General features: G+C 41.1%; 1 protein-coding gene across 2 annotated transcripts in view; it reads left to right on the plus strand.

Moving 5' to 3' along the window:
• NUCB2 (nucleobindin 2) overlaps window positions 1-12,350 on the plus strand; it is a 54,500-nt gene extending 42,150 nt beyond the window's left edge. Inside the window, exons 11-14 of one of the 2 annotated variants that reach the window (XR_014791470.1) lie at window positions 727-897; window positions 1,973-2,054; window positions 9,371-10,997; window positions 11,764-12,350. Coding sequence is in view for 1 of the 2 variants with exons in the window: in XM_084855039.1 (XP_084711165.1) it covers window positions 727-897; window positions 1,973-2,054; window positions 9,371-9,495 (378 nt within the window). In the remaining variant the exon portion in view is untranslated. Of the gene's footprint in view, window positions 1-726; window positions 898-1,972; window positions 2,055-9,370 lie in introns of both variants that reach the window. The other variant, XM_084855039.1, reaches the window with a different exon arrangement.
• The last annotated feature ends 9,115 nt before the right edge of the window (window positions 12,351-21,465 follow it).

The raw sequence follows: 21,465 nt of genomic DNA on the forward strand, positions 1-21,465 counted from the left end.
AATAAGCACAGACGTTTCGGCTGCAGAATTCTTTGAATGAAGATTTGTGCCCTTTCCCCCTAAATCCTGAATGTAATTGAGAACAGTCCATATGCAAAAGCAGGTTTCCATGACTTTGGGACCCAAGCTTGTGCATGCAATAAGATGGGGGAAAACACATCCAAGCACCTAAAGTTCTGTGCCTACTGCTCCTGCATTGTCAGAGCACTATTGAACAAATGGTCAATGGTTTCTGATTTGACAGTGGCCAATCATCTGTTTTGGAGGAGTTGCTCCTCCAGTAGAGATGTTCCTCAGGGACAGTGTCTTCTGCTAGCAAAAGGTCCCCACTTGATCCATTTGTAAGGAAAAGTGGAGTCTGCTAGGTGAATCTGCAGACTGGAGATATTCTTCATTTGTCCAGTTATGAGACTGAAGCATTAATATTACTGTCCAAGCTACTGTCTAGGGATGTGCATTTTACATGAACAATGAGCAGGAATACGAAGTTAGTGGGACAGGAGGGGCAGTCTTGAGAAACCTTTCTCCTCCTCGTAAGAATTTGGCTGTGTACACATGACAAAAAAAAGCGTTTCCCTTTCTCCAAACTTCAAATCGTCATCAAGCATACCACATCTTTTAGCTATATGAGTCTTTATAATTACTTGATGATTACTTCTTAATCTCTCCCCCCCCCCCCCCGTTGAGTTGTCTTTGAGGGGTTTAAGGTTTGTTTTTGTCTTTAAGACCTTGGACCAACAGCAGCTCTTCACTGAAGACGATCTGAAGGAATTTGAAAGTCACATTTCCCAGCAAGAAAATGAACTGCAGAAGCAGGCATTAGAACTTCAGAAAAAGAAAGAAGAGCTACAGAGGCAGCAAGATCACCTTCAGGCTCAGAGACAAGAACTCGAACAGGTACTGCTGGAACAGTTGCAACATTTCCTATGTTTGTTTGTTTTTTAAATAATTTTCTTGTATTTTAATTAAGAAAGGGACATGTCATCACAGTTGTTCTGTCTTTGGCAAGTATATTAGCTGGGTCTTCTGCTGGGAAGCACCAGACGTCCTAGTACTGGTCAGAGTGCCATATCTCCATGGTAGAGCACCTGGTCTGCATGCAGAAGGTTCAGTTCTTGGCTTCTCCATTTAAAAGGATCATGGGTAGTATGGCTGGGAAAGATCTTTGCCTTAGACCCTGGAGAGTTGCTGCCAGTCAGAGTAAGCAATACTGAGCTAGATGGTCTGACTTGAGATAAAGCAGCTTCGTATGTACTCCTTGCTATTTAAGTGCAGTTTATCCCCAAAAGAATAAATTTAGGGGGCTTCCAGACCAGAGGGTTATTAGCGCTATGAATCAGAAGGCATTGTCCACCAATTCTATCTTTTTTTCTGTAAGAGATTTTCTGCTGTAAGTGGTGGAAAAACACAGGAGGATTATGAGTGGAAGATGATGACAATGTCTAGACCTGCTCCCTGTGAAATTCTGTGCATGAGTCAGGAGGATGGTGCCACAAAAGCCTCATCTGGAAGCACCCTCATTAAATGTGAAATAGTGTTTATTTAAAAGAGCAGTAAACTCACCATGTTTTGAACTGTGCTGTTTTACTAGAAGAATCTAAAATCCTTACTCTGTTCTGTTTTATATTTCTCCTTGTTGGATGTTGCCTTCTGTTGTCCTACATTTGGGCTATTCCAGACTCTCTCTTGCTGGGCTCATTGAACATCCTGCAGTGGTTCTGTGTTGCTCTGAATTATGTGATCAGAAACCCCGTTTACTCACTCTAATGATTGTCTGAAACTTGTGGTTGTCCTCCTAACCTAGAAAGGTATTTTGCTACAGCCACAACTGTGATACAGTAGAACTGTGTGTATGTTGCCACTTAGAGATTTAGAGATAGCATCCAGTTCTGTTGTATGAAATAAAATTCTGGTACACGTTGGTTTACATATTTTCTATTGCATTCCACATATATATTTGACTGTCCAACAGGCTGTTCAACAAATGGAAAAGAAGAAGTTACAGCAAGGACATCCTCCCTCGGGACCAAATGGAGAACTGAAATTCCAACCACGTAAGTAAATTGTTCTTTCTCACACAGCCCCCACCGTTTGTATGTTTCGTCTTCAAGCGTTCCCCTTAACACAAACAGGCACTGTTCTTACTTCATCACAGGATGTTCTTTAAAAGTACAAATGAACAGGCAAATATTTAACTCAACAAGCAGAGGAGAGCTTATTCCTGCAGATGGTATCCATCAAGTCTGTAATGCTTCAAAAATAAGCTTGATATTGATTTTGGTCAGGGAAGGCTGTTGGGTTATTTGGGATGCGCAGCATGTGCAACAGTAACTTGCTATTCCATGCTTAGATGCATTTGTACAAGGTGAGAGTCAGTCGCAGGATGGACAAGACCCTTACACCTCACTTCTGATTACTAAACTTGTCATTAATGATGTTCTTTACTCATGAGGAAACTATTTATGCTCACAGTGTGATGCAGAACCAAATGAGTAGCTTGGCACTGGACATTCTTCTGCAAATAAAGGGGAGAGTCTGCCAACCTGCTAAACTGGAATGTAAGATCTCTGACATTTGGAAGCCCAGACTGGCTTTTTTCCATACACTTCCCTTGTCAAACAATTCAAAAGAGAGAATTTATAACGCTTAAGTATAAAATGGGGAACAAGTTTTATACAAATTTCAAATATGTCTGTTAGCAACTGTAAGTTAAAAAAAACCTTAGACATGCAATGGGCAAGTGTGTGTGTGTGTGTGTGTGTGTGAGTGTGTGAGCATGTGAAAATATATCACATTCGGCTATTGGGCGGTATAGAAATTAAATAAATAAATAAATAAATAAATAAATAAATAAAGAAAGAAAGAAAGAATATATAAAGAAAAGAATTGCATTTCCATAGTAGTAAAACCAATTGGATACTATTGAAAATGAAGCTATAATATCTTACATAGAACAATAAGCAAGTATTTTAAACACGTTTGTTCTCTGAATAGTTATATTCTGCAAAATTACTCTAGAACTATGGATATGTGTTATTTTGTTCCATTAAGTTTTCCAAGTGAAGGGACTACCCCCATCCCTAACTACCAAACATGGGAACTTAATTTTGGATTCTGGGAGTAAAGCTGATCTTTCTGTTTAGTGCATCATCACAGAAAAAACTGTAGTCAGTCTTGTTGACAGTTATGTGAATATTATATTCACATTATGTTGATTATATTACTGGTCTGACATTTTGTACAAATGGCTTCTTGGCAATGACCATATGGCCATGTTCAGACATAATAATAAGCCAGGAGTCCTGGCTTAATGAACCAATATATGAATGTTCACTCCCTGCTTCACATGAGCAGGTAAACAAACCAGGACTAAGATTGCTTTGTGTGATTACTGAACCTAGGATTACTGTTAACTGTACCAAACAAACCACAGTTTGAAAATCAACAACAAACTCTGGTTTAAAGTTGGTTTACAATCCTGTCTTATTTGGGCGCACTTACCACAATCCTGGGTACAGATGTCACATAAAGCCTTTCTGGTTTCTTTACCTGCTCGTGTGAGTGGGGAGTGAACACCCTACTCATCCATGTCGTGGTTTAGTAAACCAGGGTTCCTGGCTTGCTGTTATGTGCGAACACAACCACAGTGTTTATTGCCAAATTTTTAACCAATCTAACTGAAATTGTTATCAGCGCTATCTCTGTGGGATAGAGAAGGGAAGCACTTTCTCTGTGGGAAGCACTTTCTGAAAACTGTTTACAGTGTGCAGAAGGTAACCTGATATAGAATCAAGGACTGATACATAGTCTTGTTACATGTTTTTAATTATCTCATTGAAAACAGAGTATTTAAATTTAATTGGGGTGCAGATCAGGATAATGGATAATCATAGAACAGGATGTCATGAACTAATTGAGCCCAATAAATATTTAAATACTAATTAATATTGCCATCCTGTGCAAAAAACATATTAAGAGTGCAGTTTTATGGATTATACTCCTGTTAGAAGGAGGTCTCCAATCTCGGAGGCTTCTGAGTATTCTATGCCCTGCCTGGCTGCTGCCAACAAGGTGGGAGGAGCAGCAGAGGTGATTTTTGCCTCTCCATCCTCCTTTTTGATGCTATCCTCTAGACAGGTTTCTGAGCCCGCCTAGAGCAGTCATGCTGCTGGGGCAAATCCTGGCTTCTCCCCACCCTGCCCACCAGAATGCCCCTTTTCCTTTCCCTGAAGTTGCATTTGTGACCTCAGGAAGCAGCCACTGCAGTTCTTTCCACAGGCTGTAGCAACGTCTATGGCCTCGGGTAGGGGACTCCAAAAAAGCCTATGATCCCTGGGACATTCTCCCAGGGACCATAGGATTGCTCTGCCTGGCATTTAACAAGATCTGGCACAATTGATTCCTGTGTTGGTTGAAAGCTTAGGGCAAAATAACAGGAATATCTCTGTTCTGAAGCTAATATTTACTTTGGAGGGAAACACTTATTGGTGCCAATTCCTCCAAAGCAAATACAAGTTTCAGAAGAGAGTTTTTCCTCCAGACAGTCGGAAGTAGGAAAGGGTTAAATTCCCTTCCATGCCTGCTCTGATCCCCGTAATTATCAAGCACCCCTCAACTGATGCAGTTTGCATTTTTAAAGATTAAACTGCACATTAAATTGACAGAAAAATAAAACTGGGGCCAAAGTAATATCAACATTAAAAAAGACCACCTCTCAATCTCTGAAAATAGTCCCTAATCCATCCATTAAACCTGCACAGAATGTGAACTCCATGGCTATAATTACAGGAGAGACTATGGGGGTGTTTGGACAATCATGGGAGTAAAACAAGCCATCGTGGCTTCTCCACCCACCCCTGTGCATGCTGCGCAAGTGACCATAATTTGCATAATTATCTGCGCTGCAGCATGGGTTGCTGTGTTGTCCAAACTGACGTGTGGCTCAGTGGGGGTTCCTTTGTTGTTGTTGTTGTTGTTCAGTCGTTCAGTTGTATCCGACTCTTCGTGATCCTATGGACCATAGCACGCCAGGCCTTCCTGTCCTGCGCTCTCTCCCGGAGCATGCTCAAGTCCATATTCATTGCATCAGTGATACTATCTAGCCATCTCATCCTCTGCTGTCCCCTTCTCCTTTTGCCTTCAGTCTTTCCCAGCATCAGGGTCTTTTCCAGAGAGTTTTCTCTTCGCATTAGGTGGTCAAAATATTTGAGCTTCAGCTTCAGTATCTGTCCTTCCAATGACCACCCTATAACTCCTCCTGCACATCGTAGGTTGTAGGGTGGGTATGAAGCCCCCACCCTCCCCTGTTCGGATGACACAGCAACCTGTACTCCAACATGGGTAATTCTACAAATTACAGTTGCGTGTGTGGCACGTGCGAGGTTGCGGGGGAGAAGCCACGATGGCTTCTTCTCGCCCCGTGATTGTCCGAACCCAGAAAATGAAAACTGCTAGGTATTCACTTTCTTTCTACCCCAAACCTTGGTTTGGGAAAAAGAATTACATGTTAGATTTGTGAGAGTCGAGGCATATAAATCAAATTATTCAAAGAGATCTTTCTCTTAAAAAAATGATTAGGAAACTTGTTCCTAGGTTTAAATTTGAGATCAATGTATTTCCCAAAGAAGCAATTATGCAAACTTACAAATGTGATAAAGTATCGCTATTGCCACTTGTCGTCTTTTGACTTTAATTGACGTCTCCTTCCATGTAATATTCCTGTCTCAGCAGTGAATCAGCAGCTGCTGATAACATTACTCTGAAAATGTGTTCTTTCCATGTCACTCTCTTTTACGAGTAGGGTTTTAAAAAAAGAATGTAAAAAATATTTCAAATCGTCATTCAGTATCATATATATTTGAAATGGATATTTTGTTGTGTGTCTAGCCACATTCACTCACAAAACAATCTCATATGTACCGAAAACTGTATTCTGTAACTGGCGTTATTCAAATGAAGAACTTTGACAGACAACAAATTTAGACAAGTTGTATTTCCTGCCTGGGAGCAAAGCTCTACTGGGAGAAAGCTGTTTAAAGATTAGTCATACCACTCTGTGAGCCCAAAGTTTCAGTCCCATTAATCACTTCAGTGTTTACATTTGGTGCAAAATATGGCAACTTCTGGGCCACAACATATTAACAGTCTGTTGCTATCTTCTTTTGGCGCCCTAAGTACTTTTCAGGGTACTGGTTTGGACCTATAAAGTCCTGCATACAACCTCCTTCCTTGTTCCCCATTGCAGTCATTAACAGTGCATACATTAGAGACATACCTACGTGCAGGAATCAGTTGTGGGTGGTAGCTCTGCTTTCTCCTGCTTTTGCTCCTTTAATATACGTATCTGGCTCCAAATCCAGCAGGAACCACTTATACTGATATGAACCTGCCCAGACCTGAAGATCAGCCTCAGAGTCCCTGCCCTCTGACCCACCACTAAAATCATTTGGATTGATTAGTACCAGGAACTGGTCCTTTTCAGTGGTGGCCCCACATCTGTGGAATTGTCTCGTGAGAACTGCACTTGTCCCCCTCTCTTGTGATTTTTAAGCAGTCTCTAAATTTTTAAAAAATTCCATCAAGCTTTTTATTGATCTTATTGTTGGCCCCCTAGATTTTGTTGATTTTACTATATGTGTTCCATTCTTTTGTCTCCCATTTTCATTGTAAGCTGCCTTGTGAGGGCTTGAACATTTTAAAATAAATAAATAAATCTAATCACACTTTTAGCTTGAAAAAAAGAAAAGAAAAAGAGGTGACTGACATGTTTATGCTGTTAACTGTTTATCCAGCTCCTTTAAAAAAATAGTTGACCCCAGGTTCTTTCTACTTTAAATACTGCTTTGGGCAGGGAGAGAAAATTGGTTTTGTCACCGTCATGAGGGCCAGTGGATCAGACTTCTCCGTAGCTGACTTCTGCCAGATATAGGAAGAATTAGTTGCCTCTTAGCTTGATTCCCTGAAGAAAGATGTAACTCTGATCAAAAAGGGATGAATGTGGAGCTGCAGTATGTTCTCCACTCAAATAATGTATTTTATTTATTTATAAAACTATTTATGAACTGGAACGCACAACATTAAAACAAATTTAAAACATCAACCAGATTAAAACAGAACTATTTCAAAACCAAAAGATTGCAGAACTTCGATCTCATATTAAAAACCATTAAAAGCCAAATGGACTAAAAATGTTTTTACTGCCTGCCTGAGACTAAGCAGAGACAGCATCAGTCTAACCTCCCTTGGGAGGGAATTCCATAGTCAAAGTGCTGCTACAGAAAAGACCTTGTCCTGCATTCTACCAGCCTAACCTATTCTGGGCCTTAGAGGAAGATCGTATTGGAGAAGTTTGTCTTTCATAGATCCTTGTCCTAAGCCATTTATGGCTTTCTAGGTAAGCGTCAGCCTGGAAACAAATCTGAACCCAGTGCAATTGATATAAAATGGTCTATAAAATGCAAACCAGAAAGCAGTCTGCCCTGCAGCATTTTGCAGTAGTTGCAGTTCCCAAACACTCTTCAAGTGCAGCCCCACATAGAGCATGATGCAGTAAATGAAATGGGTAGCGACTAAGGTATGTGTCACTATGGCTAGATCTTTTCTTTTTTTAATTAATCTTTTATTGTGAATTTTTTTACAAAACAAACTGGAAAACATTACAAAACCTAAAAAGAAAAAGAAAAGAAAGTGAAATAAAAATACCAACAACATATTCAAAATCCCTAGTTTCTAACATTACAATATTCGGGGGGGAGGGGGAGAAAAAAAAAAGGTTACACATAAACTTTGGTAAAAGCAGACCAAATATCAGCATATAAGTCCATTTGCAAGTTATACCTATATACCACTCTTTCAAATGTTGCTAGTGTTAAATCTTAAGTCCATTGCATTATAGGCGGTAAGCTTTCTTTCCAGTATCGTAGTATCAGTCTTTTCGCAACCAAAAGGGCGTGAAAAATCCATTTACGCTGACAATGTGTTATGTTCCAAGAAGCAGGCAAGTAATTTAAGAGAACATTTACATCAGTAATTATTAAAGAGCTTTCCAATACGAAATTTATCCATACAGTGACTTCCTCCCAAAAGGAGGTAGCCATTGGGCATTTCCAAAACCTATGAATAAAAGAAGCTTTGGCTGCATTACACCTCCAACAATTAGCCAAATTTGACAAGTCTTTACTAAAAAGACGTTGTGGCATCCAATAGACCCAAAACAAAAGCTTCTGCTGAATAAGGCGTAACTGAAGTTCCATTGAAATGTCCGACAGAGACCCCAAAACGGCAGTCCATTAATTAAGAAAAATAGGATGTTCCAATTGTTCCATTCCTGCTGTAAACCACTTGTGTCATATTTATTCATTGATAATAAATGTGTATAAACATGAATTGTAGGTCGATACATCTGATCTGCTTCAGTAAGTATTTCCAATAGCGAAGGAGACTCTGAGGCAGTAAAAGCAGCAGGACCAAATCTAGATACCAACAAATGTTTCAATTGCAAATACTGCCATTCCACTGAAGCCGGCAGATCAAATTGATCTCACAAAACTGAAAATACCAAAAACTCATCATCAACCCCCACTAATTGATCTAAAGTAAAGATCATCTTACCTGTCCAGGTCCGCCATAAAAACATTTTCTTGCCAATTCTTAAATCTGGATCAAACTGTAATTGGCGTGACATCATACGCCAGACTTCCCTAACTGCCAAAATTGTGGGAGGAGCTCTGTCTACCTTAATATGCTGAGAACCTAATGCCATCCATTTAAAGAGAGGCTGCAGACAAGAAGATTCCAATACTGACCACAGAGGAAAATCTAATTTGAGTGGGAAAGACCAAAATTTAGTAGAGGTCAGCAAATAGGTCCGATGGTACATAGCTAGATCCAGAAAACCAAACCCGCCTTCATTAATAGGAAGTTGCATCCTTTTTAAAGATATTCTTGGTGGAGAGGAACCCCAAAAGAATTTACGAAACAAAGCATTGAGTTTTGGAAATATTTGCCAGGTATAAGTATAGGGATAGCACTATGGCTAGATCTATCTTCTCCAGGAAGGGGTGTACGTGGCGCACCAGCTGATGCTGGGCAAAGGCACTCCTGGCCACAGCAGCCACTGAGTATACAGAAGATCCAGATCCAATGGTATATTTATATTCACCCTAACTTTGAGAGGTTTTTCTTGCTGTACTTTCCATATTGAACAATGAATTCATATGGAAAGGCATTTTTGCTGAATCAAGTTGTGTGTGCTTTTCCTCCAATGCATTTTTCTCAAACGTAATCTAAATAAAAACAGACTCTTAAGACCTGGATTACTAGAGGATTCTTTAACAGAGCTAACATTTGTTTTTCATGTTTTATGTTACAGCTGGGGCACAGCCAGTTGCAAGCACTCAAAATCATCCAGCAGGAAGCAGTCAACCTTTACCACCGGGAAACATACCCGTACAGGAAGCAGCTGCTGGATCGAATCATGTCCAGTCTCACGCTTAACCACTTGTGCCTCAACTTTATACCATACTTTTGGGAGGGAATGGGGGGGGGGGAAGGGATCACAAACTAAAAATAAATTGGGAAATGAAGTTCATTTTCATCTCTGTTTCTAATAGTAGGAATTCATATAAACGTAAAATCCTAATTCAGTGTGAAGACTTTCAAAGGCACAAAATACAGGTTTTTAAAGTTGTGGATTTTTACTGAGAGAAAGGTCTATAAAAATATTCTAGTTTTGTCACTAGACCTAAGTAGAGAACAGGATATCATCCTGCTTTTCTTCTATGAAATCTGTTTTTTGACTTCAGTGTGATTTTGGCTGCCTGGCTGTTGTTTGTGCCTTGGAAACTCTGCCCTTCCCCTACTTCATGTTTAAATTGAATATTTTTTGTATCATCATCCAGAAGACACATTGTTGAGGAAAAGTTAAGAGGAGCACTCCCCCCATTTTCTTTTGGGTAAAAGTTCTTGATGCTGACAATCTCAATTGCCAGTGGGTGTAAAGTGGAAGTTTGCTCCTTGGAGATGTTCTGAGCGGGTCTAAACGAGAGGCACAAGACCCTTAGCATATGACAATATTTTCCTAAAAGTGCCAACTATGGAGAGCAGGAAAGTTAGGGCTGAGGATTGAATGAGCTCTTTGTTGCTGAGTTCTGACAGTCTATTAGGTATTTGAGACCAAATGAAAAGCAACCACCTGTGATCTGATTTCAAGAAATTCTGCACATTAAAAAAAAAGTATAATTGCAGCAGGGAGTAATGGGAAGCGATGAATGTCTTCTGTTTACAAATGCCTAAGAATGCCAACATAAGAACCCTTCAACAGAAATACTGTGCTTGAAGTGTATTGATTGAGCCATCTTTATTGTTGCTAACTGAATGTGGTGTGTCAGCTGGATACATCCCCTGTAAGTCTGCTGCAAAGAGGATACTTTTGTCCTCTTTCCTTTCATAATATGCCAGTTGCGTTAATCTCTCTGTGAGCTATGAAAATGAGCTCTTTAGATGATGAAAATATTTTCAGAATTAGCAAAGACCTATCATTGTCTTTTCCTGGGCAAAGCAGCCAACCTCTTGCTGTAAAAGATTTCTTTCAAAATCATCAGTGTCTTTGAAACAGCAGTTCTTAAAGGCTGTATTCTGAGTTTAAGCTAAAATACTCATTAATGTTACAATGCTGGGTATAATTACATGAAGGTAAAAGGCATGTATTATAGATGTGGATATTTCATGGAAGCACCAAGCTGGTATCTTGAAGAATAATTATTTTCTACTTCATGCCTTTGTTTGGCTGTGAACTTGGCTAAGAGCAACATGGCTATCTACATTCTCTGCCATTTTAGCACAAAAAGAAGCATCCAGCTCTTTACAGCCAAAAACCAGTTTATTCTTTAAACTTGACTCTGAAATGCATTTTTTTCTTCCTATTTAGTTATTCCTACTTGGATTTTGATTCAAACACTGTTGAAATAAGTGGAAGCATTCCACAAGTGGCAAAGCATGTAAGTTGGTGAAAAAAGATGACCAAAACATTGCATTCCTTTATGAGCATACTATTTCTGATGTTTGTGCCTCTGGAACAGAAAAGGAGATGGCTACTTTCAAAGCTGTTTTATTACTGAAAAAATGTAACCATTTTAATTTCCAAGAAATTGGTAATTTCTCTGTAAGATCATAATTATTTATACAGGGTTTCAAGAAACTTAAGTGTTTTGTATAAAATAAAATGTGTTTGTACAAGTGCTCCCTGTACAAAAGTTAGGGAAGAAAATTCTGGCACACAATCCCCTTGCGATTTTGACCTTCAAGTGGAGTAGATTCTCTTTTTAGAGGCTATTTTTTTAAAATAACAACTATCCTTTCTTGAGTGACCCTTTCGCACTGTATATTGCACATAATTAGAGAATCATTTCCTACTTGCCCATGGCTTTTCAAGTGGGTGCTCAAAAAGCTAGCGTAGGTTTTCTCCCTCCCTTTGATGAACTACTGGTATATGCTGCCACATGCAGTAGTCTTTTTTAATCACACCATCACAAATGCCACAATTTGAGCAACTGCCAAAATATGCCAAAATCTGAATCTTCTACATAGCAGCAAGTACTCACAACTGGCTACCCATAGCCAGGGAGACAATGCATGCAGGCTTTTCACAGAACCAGCCTATGACCTTATGACCTGGGCCTATGCTTCCTTTTTTTGTTTCATCATCCTAATTGGTTTTTGCTCTTTTTTCTCTCCTCCTCGGTGTCTCGAACTCTCACCTTGAAGTCATTCAGTGCTCTGTGGTTTTACGATCCTCAAAGGAATATGGTGATGCAGTTCTGATTCACAGGCTGAATTTACTTTCTGTAGTTCTAGGATTCTGTTCTACAGCTCATGGTGGCCCATTGGAAGAAGAGCCACAGACAGCTGCAACTATGCTTAATACATTCCTATTTGGGTGATAGCAGGTGTTACCAACAGGCGACACATGTATAATGGACTGATATCCATGGTTTAATTCTTATAACTCATACAGCAGACTGTACAGAGAGTCAACATTAGCTCCCAGAAGAAGGCCCTTGACAGGTTACTTGAAACAGTATGACCCATTGGCACATATCCAGACAGCAGCTTAAATACAGGTTGTGATCCTTGATTGAGGTTCACCTAATACAAATGATAAAAAGTCCCTTCTGTGTTTTGTTTGTGGCCTCACAATTATTTATAGCCTTAATGGCATGCTGTCCTTTAATTTTATGTGGTACTCATCCCTTTGTTTTAGCTTATAAATAAAATCAGATGACAAAAGATTTGGATAGAATTGTGTGCCATGCAATCCCCAAAAGCTTATTGTCTTTTTCAGTTAAATAGTTGGCTTCAAAAATGTTAAGAGTACTGAATTTCTGATGTTTTATGTATCCCTACCATGAGCCAAAGCACATTTTACAAAGAGTCATTGCTTCACATGGCCCAGGTGTCAGCCACACTGTCCGGATAATTGAAAGAGCTGATAAGTGGCAGGAAGGCTCATATTAAACACTGCCATCAGGGGTAACTAGCGTATTTGGATGAATGTCAGTGGTGTCCCACAACAGACTGGAAACAAGTGAGCGGTTAATTGTTTTTATTTTGTAGTAAACTGGGAGTTAGACTACCCTCCAGGAATTTGTCAGTGATATTAGCCATGACAGCTGAATGGAATCTTTGTATTTAGAGGTACTTCTGAATACTAGTTGTGGGTGGACAAACAACAGAGGAGGGTTGTTGACAGTTGGAAACAGAATATTGGACTAGATGAACCCTTTCAAATCCTAGCAGAATTCTTTGTTCTTGTCAGGCCTTAAATACCTCAGAGTTTATGCAGTACTGTAATACCTTGCTCAGCTTGGATTTCTTCGGTCTACAGGAAAACGTCAGTAACACACCACCATTTCAGGACAAGAAAATCCACTAGTTTTTTTTTTCTGTACTGCATTTATTGTCAGCCGCATCTGACACATACTGGGTTGGATCCAGAGTTACACAGAGCCAGAGCCCACAAACTGGATGCTCCAGTTTGTGGCATTTTTTTCCAATTCCCCCACTCCCCATGCAGCCCTCTATGTCTCTGAAATCTGGAGGGTTGGGAGACCATCTGAAACAGTGTGGGAGGTAGGGCTGGGAGTTGCAGGGAGAAAGAGAAATTGGTGAAAATCACTTCTCAATCACCCTCCAGTGGGGATCCTTTGCTGGATCCCAGTTCCCTCTGTAAAAGGAAGGACCCTTCTTTTTGCAGATGGGCAACTCTGATCCAACCCATAATCTCTACATCACTAGTTTCATGCAAACTTCTGTACTTTAAATCACAATAATGCATGCTGCCCCATTGGTTCTAACAGGCTCCAATCTAGTTAAAGGTAGTTGACATGACTAGATCCTTGAAATTAATAGAATATTAATAGAACAAATCAGCCATGGCTTTCATAGGGACATAGCTATGCTCCAGGCCATTCCTTCTAACCTGGAATTCCATATATCATCCACAATCTAAATTCAATAGGCTTAAGCATGACTACAGGTGACTATCTCTTCTGTGGCTCAAAATGATATTCTTCAGGAGGTTCATTGGTAAACTGTCTTACCAATCTAACATTAAAACTAGGGATGTATGAGAATTGGCAGGGGGGACGGGACCAGAATTTACCCAACTGAACACATCTGAATGTACAGACCTGAACACAACCTGCAGTCAAAGTCTGTACATTTCCAAGCTAGCAATGCAATTAGGTCAAAAAATGGAAAATGCACATGAAAAATGTGTGCCTTTGAAGAAGGCACACAAACACATTTTAATTAATGGGGAAATTGTCATTGAAAAATGCACACAAAAATATGCATGAATGTTCAAGTGAAAAGAAAAAGCTCACAATATGGCATAGACATGAGTTGGAATGAGCTTCAAGATGAAATTTGGAAAACCTCTGAGCTTTTGATTATTTGCACACCCCTTATTCAAATTAATTGGTGGTTTCTGTTAAATTGCTGCTGTTTTTATAAAGAAAACTTGTTCTTGGAGTTTTTTTCCTGTTTAAAAACCCAAAACAAAGAAGTATTTCCAAGTGATTCTTATTTTCATTTTTGGCCTTGGCAATGATTATGTATCAAAGACTTTTAATTCTCTAAAGTATGAGGGAAAACATTATTCTCCTGCAAACTTTTCAGGCCATACTTTGTGATGGAACACATGCTTTGCACGCACAAATTCCCAGGTTCAAACCCTATCTTAATCAAAAATGAATCCAGACAGTATGACTGGCTAGATGAAGAAATGGCCCAACCATTTGTTGGCAGAATTTCCAGAGACTGGCACTTTTCTAAATGCATTGTTTTGAAGTTATTGCTCATTTGCTTTTTTTAATGCAATTCACTTCCACACTAATGCATTTAGGATGGTGGGCTAAGTATCATGAAAGCTGTTGGTCATTATTTTTGGTTAAAGTAGACCACGTTTCCTCTTCCCACCCAGCCTCATATTGAAATTTTTCCATTATCAGGAACAAGAGTCCTTTGGCTGTAGGGTATGACAAAACTGTGCATATCTATATACTCTTGAGTGCAATATTTGTAAGAAGGTTATTTCACCCATATTTTGTAGTTTTTAATTGAATTAAATTGAATTCAAGCTCAGTTGCTTTGGATATTGTTTGGCCATCTTTTTTTCTAGGGATTGTTGTAGATGAGAAAAAAACAAACACATGTTCATATTCCCCCCCCCCCATACAAACCCCTTTGGATCATAAACAGGAGTGTTTTAAAATGGTGTCTGTAACATACTGAACAATCTGTAGCCCTGAACTCTGAGGCTTGCAAGTATGCAATGCCCTGCTGGGCTACTGCCAGCAGAGTGGGATGAGGGACACAAGTGATTTCCTCTTCTCTAGCCTGTTGTTTCTTTTACCTCTAGGTGGGCCTCTGAGCCTATCTAGGTGTGCTGGCAAGCCAGGAGAGGCCCTAGGATTTTTCTAATCTGGCCTTTCCCTTCCCCTCTCCCTAGAACATCCCCTTTCAGACCTCTCTGCAGCCCTCTAAGGCCAGTTTTGCAATCTTGGAAAGCAGGTGCCACAGTTCTTTCCATGGCAGCTGCAAAGTGGTGGGGGAGGGATCAGATTTTGGAGTTCTCCTCTCAAAGTGTCGAGTGCAGTGTCTACAGCTTTGGGATGGGGCCTCTGAAAAACCCTATGGTCCTGGGGACACTCTCCGTGGACTAAATTAAAACAGCAGTTTTAATGTAATCTACGTGGAGTACATTGAAAACATATTCTGGGTTGGTTTGCACAATTTTGATCCGAAGGTTATCTCCGAGTTGTTATCCTGAGATAATAGCCCCTCTTTAGAAGAATAAATATTACAAGATATTTCGGCAACATGCATTGTTGACTATCTTGGGTCACTTACACAGTTCTGAGAGATAACTGCTATTACTTACCAGGGGTAGCAGAAAGTAGATCTCCCTAAGTTTTGGACATTGGCCAAGCTGGCAGGGGCTTACAGGAGTTGAAGTTTAGCCCCCCTTCTGCCCACCATCACCACTTATTCCAAAAAGGAGACATGAGACATGAACTGAGAGCCCATATTTCTATGCGTGTATGACACATTCAACCCAATTTAACCTCCGATTCCCCTTTGAATGGTTCAGCCTCAAAATAACTGATTGGCAAATAAGCCCATAGCAAGTCATGTGAGGCAGGCAAGTACAGGCTACTGTTTGAACTGGGGGACAACAAAGATCTTGGAGCAGATTGACTTTGGCATGTTGTAGCAAAGAGTGGAACCCGTTGTGCTCCCTGCTTCTTTGGCTTCTCCATCTTAACGGCAACTTCTGACTAAAGGCAGTGGGTTGGATCCTTTATTCTGACAACTTTTATTGGAGAAAGAGAACCTTTGGATCTAACCCAATGAGTCCTATGGCATTTTATTGAAAAGCAAAACATTCTTAGAGAAATACAGTCTGAGGGCCTGTGTATGTGTGTGTACAGTGACCAAAGGTTTTTGACATGCTTCAGTAGTAAGTAGATTCATTATTGTGCTCCTTACCACTGTTTTGTATAATTATCAGGGGAATTCATCTTTCAACTTCTTACATTCTTAATATGAGCCATCTTTACAATTTAATGGATGTGGGCAGCGGGAACCCAGATATTGTTACAAATCTTGTCCAGTTCAGAAAATGCATGGCTTACTTCAGCACATTAACTAGGTTAGGTGAACCCAACTGAAAATTAGTGAGGGGTATAGTATCTAGATTTGCACCCCTGTACATTTGGGTATGAATTCTAATAGACTCTTCATCCTCTGCTCCAATGATATCAAAATTTGACTTCAGAGCTATTCTTACCACTTGCTGACTGCAGATTCTTTAAGCTACACCTTCTAGAAAGAAGCATTGCTGAAGAAACAGATGTAGAAGATATTTCTTTCCCAACACTGCCTTTTGCAATCCAGTTTTCCTCTTCTAGGAAATGGGGCGGGGCGGGGGTGGGAGCAAGGAAAAATGGAGGGAGGAAGTTGCCATGGAAGAGCCACCTAACAGACAGTTTATTCCAGCAGCAGGAGAAAGAGTGAATCCTTAGGAAATTCAGTCAGCCCAGAATAGGGTAGGATATAAAAGATAAACAACAATTTGTAGGGCTCAAAGGACCAGGGCTCAGTGAGAAATGCAGCGGAACAGAGAAGACCCTGGAAGAGGGCAGTTAGTAGTCCAGTTATCTATTACATAAATGTATATATCACTTTCCAGTAAACCATCAAAGTAGTTAACAGAAAAGTTAAGAGCATAAAATATAAAAAAGTGCAATAAAATGCAATTGGCTGGGTCACTCCTCAGGGAAAGCCTGCATGAAGAACTGAGTCTCACACAGACATCAAAAGATCAAGACTGAACCTGATCCCAAGTTTTTAAGGTTTTGTATGTTTACAACAGAACCTTAAACTTGGCCCCATAGCTTATTGGCAGCCATTGCAGTTCTTTTAGCAGAGGTGTAAAAGAGGTGTATGGAACAAAGTCACACTGGAAGCACTGTTCAGAACAGACAAGCAATCCATGTAGCATTGGGGAGTCCTCTTGATTCAGGGGTCCAGGACCTTTTAAAAATATCTAAGGTGGCTGCGTTCCTTATACTTTTGTCTATTCTTTTTCTTTTCACTAGTGATAGCAGCCTCTGGTATACCTGGTGTTAATTCCTTCTGTCCAAAGGGAGGATATTTCTGCTTACTGTTTATGAGAACTCACAAAAGGCACAATTATAAACAATTCCAACAAGAAAAAAAGGTGGAAGACAACAGAAGAAGCCAATGTGGCTTCACAAAAAGCTTAGAGATAACCTGAAAATAAAAAGGACACACATAGGAAGTGGAAGGAAGGGCAAGCAACAAAGGAAGAGGTAGCACAGAATTGCATGGATAGCGTCAGGAAGGCTAAAGCTGAGAACGAGCTGAGGTTAGCAAGGGAGGCTAAAAGCAACAAAAAGGTTTTCTTCAGATACGTGCATAGTAAAAGACAGAGGAAAGAAGTGGTGGTTCAGCTATTAAACAAGGATGGCAAAATGATAACAGATGACAAAGAAAAGGCAGAAGTGCTCAATTCCTACCTTGGCTCAGTCTTCTCCCAAAAGAAGGTCTATGACCCCCCTGGCAAAGGCAAAGTACAGGCCGAAGGGGCAGGATTGCAGCTTGAGATCGATAGGTATATATATGGTCAAGGAACACCTAATTACTTTGAATGAGTTCAAATCTCCAGTGCCAGACGAACTGCATCCTAGAGTAATCAAGGAACTGGCAGAAGAGCTCTCAGAACCACTGTCTATTCTCTTTGAGAAATCATGGAGGATGGGTGAAGTGCCAGATGACTGGAGGAGGGCTAATGTTGCCCCTATCTTCAAAAAGGGTAAAAAGGAGGAGCCTGGGAACTACAGACCAGTCAGTCTGACATCAATCCCTGGGAAAATTCTGGAGCAGATGATCAAGCAATCCGTCTATAAGCACCTTGAAAACAATGCAGTGATTACTCCAAGCCAACATGGATTTGTCAAGAACAAGTCCTGCCGGACCAATCTGATCTCATGTTTTGATCAGGTCACCTCCCTTGAGGACTGTGGGAATGCTGTGGACATAATATACCTCGACTTCAGCAAAGCTTTCAACAAAGTGCCCCACAATATCCTGATGAGCAAACTACCTCAAAGTGTGCTAGATGAAACAATGATCTGGTGGATCTACAGTGGGCTACAGAATTGGACTCAAAGAGTGCTTCTCAATGGGATCTTCTCAAACTGGAGAGAGGCAACGAGTGGGGTACTGCAGGGCTCAGTCCTGGGCCCAGTGCTCTTCAACATTTTTATGAATGACTTGGAGGAAGAGGTGCAGGGAACGCTGATCAAATGTGCAGATGACACAAAATTGGGTGGGATAGCTAATACCCTGGAAGACAGAAACAAAATTCAAAGTGATCTTGATAGACTGGAGCGCTGGGCAGAAAACAACAGAATGACATTTAATAGGGATAAATGCCAAGTTCTGCACCTAGAAAAAGAAACCAAATGCACAGTTAGAAGATGGGGGATACTTGGCTCAACAACACTACAAGCAAGAAGGATCTTGGAATTGTTGTCGATCACAAGCTGAATATGAGCACAATGTGATGTGGCTGCAAAGGCAAATGCTCTTTTGGGTTGCATTCATAGAAGCATAGCTTCCAAATCCCAGGAAGTACTAGTTCCCCTCTACTCAGCGCTGATAAGCCTTATCTGGAGTACTGTGTCCAGTTCTGGGCACCACACTTTAAGAAAGATGCAGACAAACTGGAAAGGGTTGAGAGGAGGGCAACAAAGATGATCAGGGGACTGGAAACAAAGCCCTATGAAGAGAGACTGAAAGAACTGGGCATGTTTAGCCTTGAGAAGAAAAAGACTGAGGGGAGATAGGATAGCGCTCTTCAAGCACTTGAAAGGTTGTCACAGAGAGGAAGGCCAGGATCTCTTCTCGATCTTCGCAGAATGCAGGACACGGAATAATGGGCTCAAGTTACAGGAAGCCAGATTCCGGCTGAACATCAGGAGAAACTTCCTGACTGTTAGAGCAATACGACAATGGAACCCATTACCTAGGGAGGTCATGGGCTCTCCCACACCAGAGGCATTCAAGATGAGGCTGGACAGCCACCTGTCAGGGATGCTCTGACTTGGATTCCTGCATTGAGCAGGGGGTTGGCCTCGATGGTCTTGGAGGCCCCTTCCAACTCTACTATTGTATGATTCTATGAAAGTGTTTAGTCATTAATCAGAATGTCTTGCCCCTGATTAAAAAAGGTATGAAATTCTCATGAAGTTAATATTTGAATTCAGAAGCCATTCAGATTTTCAAAATAATTTTTTTTAGAATGAATTTATTTGAATGGTGGGTTTTAAAGATTTCAGACTCGGAAAGCATGTTAAAAGATTTCAACACCCAAGCCTTTTTCCAGAAAGCTGATTTTGGTGTAAAGTTTTGTTCCAATTTAATTAAACGCAGGATTACGTCTCACACCATTCCAACTTGGATTACTTGTTGTCATGAGCCTTCGTTAGTACTTAACTTCGTACAGGAGAAATATAAGGATTTCTCAGGCTGAATCTACACATTGTAGTTTTACCATTACCATACTGCAGTGATAACTATTGGTGCCCATTGGTGTCATGTGCACCAATAGTTATCATTGCACTGTGATAACGGTAAAACTGCTATGTGTAGAATCAGGGCTTCATCACATGGAACTTCTACCCTGCAATTGAGATTGCTCCTTCACGGAAGTCTGTGGGCTCTTTACAGGACGCCGCGCCCCTGCTGCACTAAATGCCCTTTGTTCCATTTTTAATTTGATTGCAGATAATATGAGCTAGTAAATTATCCCGTTGTGTTCCGCTTCAGTTTCCTCTATGAAAAGAGTTCTGTTTTGGCTCTTCTTGCCGAAAAAGCGGCAAGAAGAGGAGTGAGATCAATGAAAATAATGGAAGACTCAGATACGGGGAGAAGGGGGGTGGGGAGGAAGCTTGTGTAAAGGGAGTCAGGGCATTTCTACACCAGTCTAAAATCCTGCATTTAAAACGGGGCTTTCTGCTTCTATTTTAAATGCAGGATCACCACCGACTCCCTTTACATGTGCTTCCTTCCCCCTCTTCTCCCTGTATCTGAGTCTTCCATTATCTTTCATTGATCTTGCTTCTCTTTTTGCTGCTTTAACTCTTTTCAGGAGGAACCTGAAGCGGAACACAACGGGATAATTTGATAGCTCATTATCTGCATTCTATTTAAAAACAGAACAAAGGGCATTTAGTGCAGGAGGGTCACGGTGTCATGGAAGGAGGCTGCAAACCTCAGTGAAGGAGGAATCTCAACTGCAGGATAAAAGCTCCATGTGATGAAGGGGGTCTCTACACCTCAAGTTTATTGCGCATTCATGGTTGCTCACTCACTGAATTGTGCGGGTCCATTACATGATGTCGTCGTTGTCCAGTCATTATTCCACTATTTCCTCCCACCTATCCCGTGTTTTCCTCAAACAGAAAAAATGAGGTATTTTTCCAGATATGTGCAAATGGAGCACCATATCCTCCCCGTGTACTTCTCCCCTAGCGTGAATGAAGCACTAAGTGTGGTTATTGGGGGTGTGGTCATGATGTCGAAGGTGGTGACAAAGGTCTGATGGGCGTTCAGCCTTCCCAGTCCTGTGCCATTTTGGCTCCTTGTCATTTCCAGCCTGCCTGTTCAAAACAGAGCGGCAGAGTGGCAGCGAGGGGAGGGCAGCAGAGTGGAGGAGCAGCAGAAGGGCTGAGCAGCAGGGACTGGCCAAAAGCATGGAAGAGGGAGGTGGGGCTTGGGGAGATTGGTGGGGGGCTGTCCGCATGTCAGTCCCCATGCACCAGTAATGTGCAAGGGGAGGGAAAGGGGCAGGAACCCAGGAGCAAGTATCGCTGAACCTTGTTGTTGTTCAGTCGTTCAGTCGTGTCCGACTCTTCGTGACCCCATGGACCATAGCACGCCAGGCCTTCCTGTCCTGCGCTCTCTCCCGGAGTGTGCTCAAGTTCATATTCATTGCATCCGTGATGCTATCTAGCCATCTCATCCTCTGCCGTCCCCTTCTCCTTTTGCCTTCAGTCTTTCCCAGCATCAGGGTCTTTTCCAGGGAGTTTTCTCTTCGCATTAGGTGGCCAAAATACTGGAGCTTCAGCTTCATTATCTGTCCTTCCAATGAGCACTCAGGGTTGATTTCCTTTAGGATGGACTGATTTGACCTCCTTGCAGTCCAGGGGACTCGTAAGTGTCTTCTCCAGCACCACCGTTCGAAAGCATCAGTTCTTCGGCGCTCAGCCTTCCTTATAGTCCAGCTCTCACAGCCATACATTACTACTGGGAAAACCATAGCTTTGATTAGACGGACCTTTGTCGGCAAGGTGATGTCTCTGCTTCTTACTATGC

The sequence above is a fragment of the Heloderma suspectum genome, chromosome 1 (genome assembly GCF_057233095.1).
Source record: "Heloderma suspectum isolate Gila_16-S chromosome 1, 16-S_ref, whole genome shotgun sequence".
NCBI lineage: Eukaryota > Metazoa > Chordata > Lepidosauria > Squamata > Helodermatidae > Heloderma > Heloderma suspectum.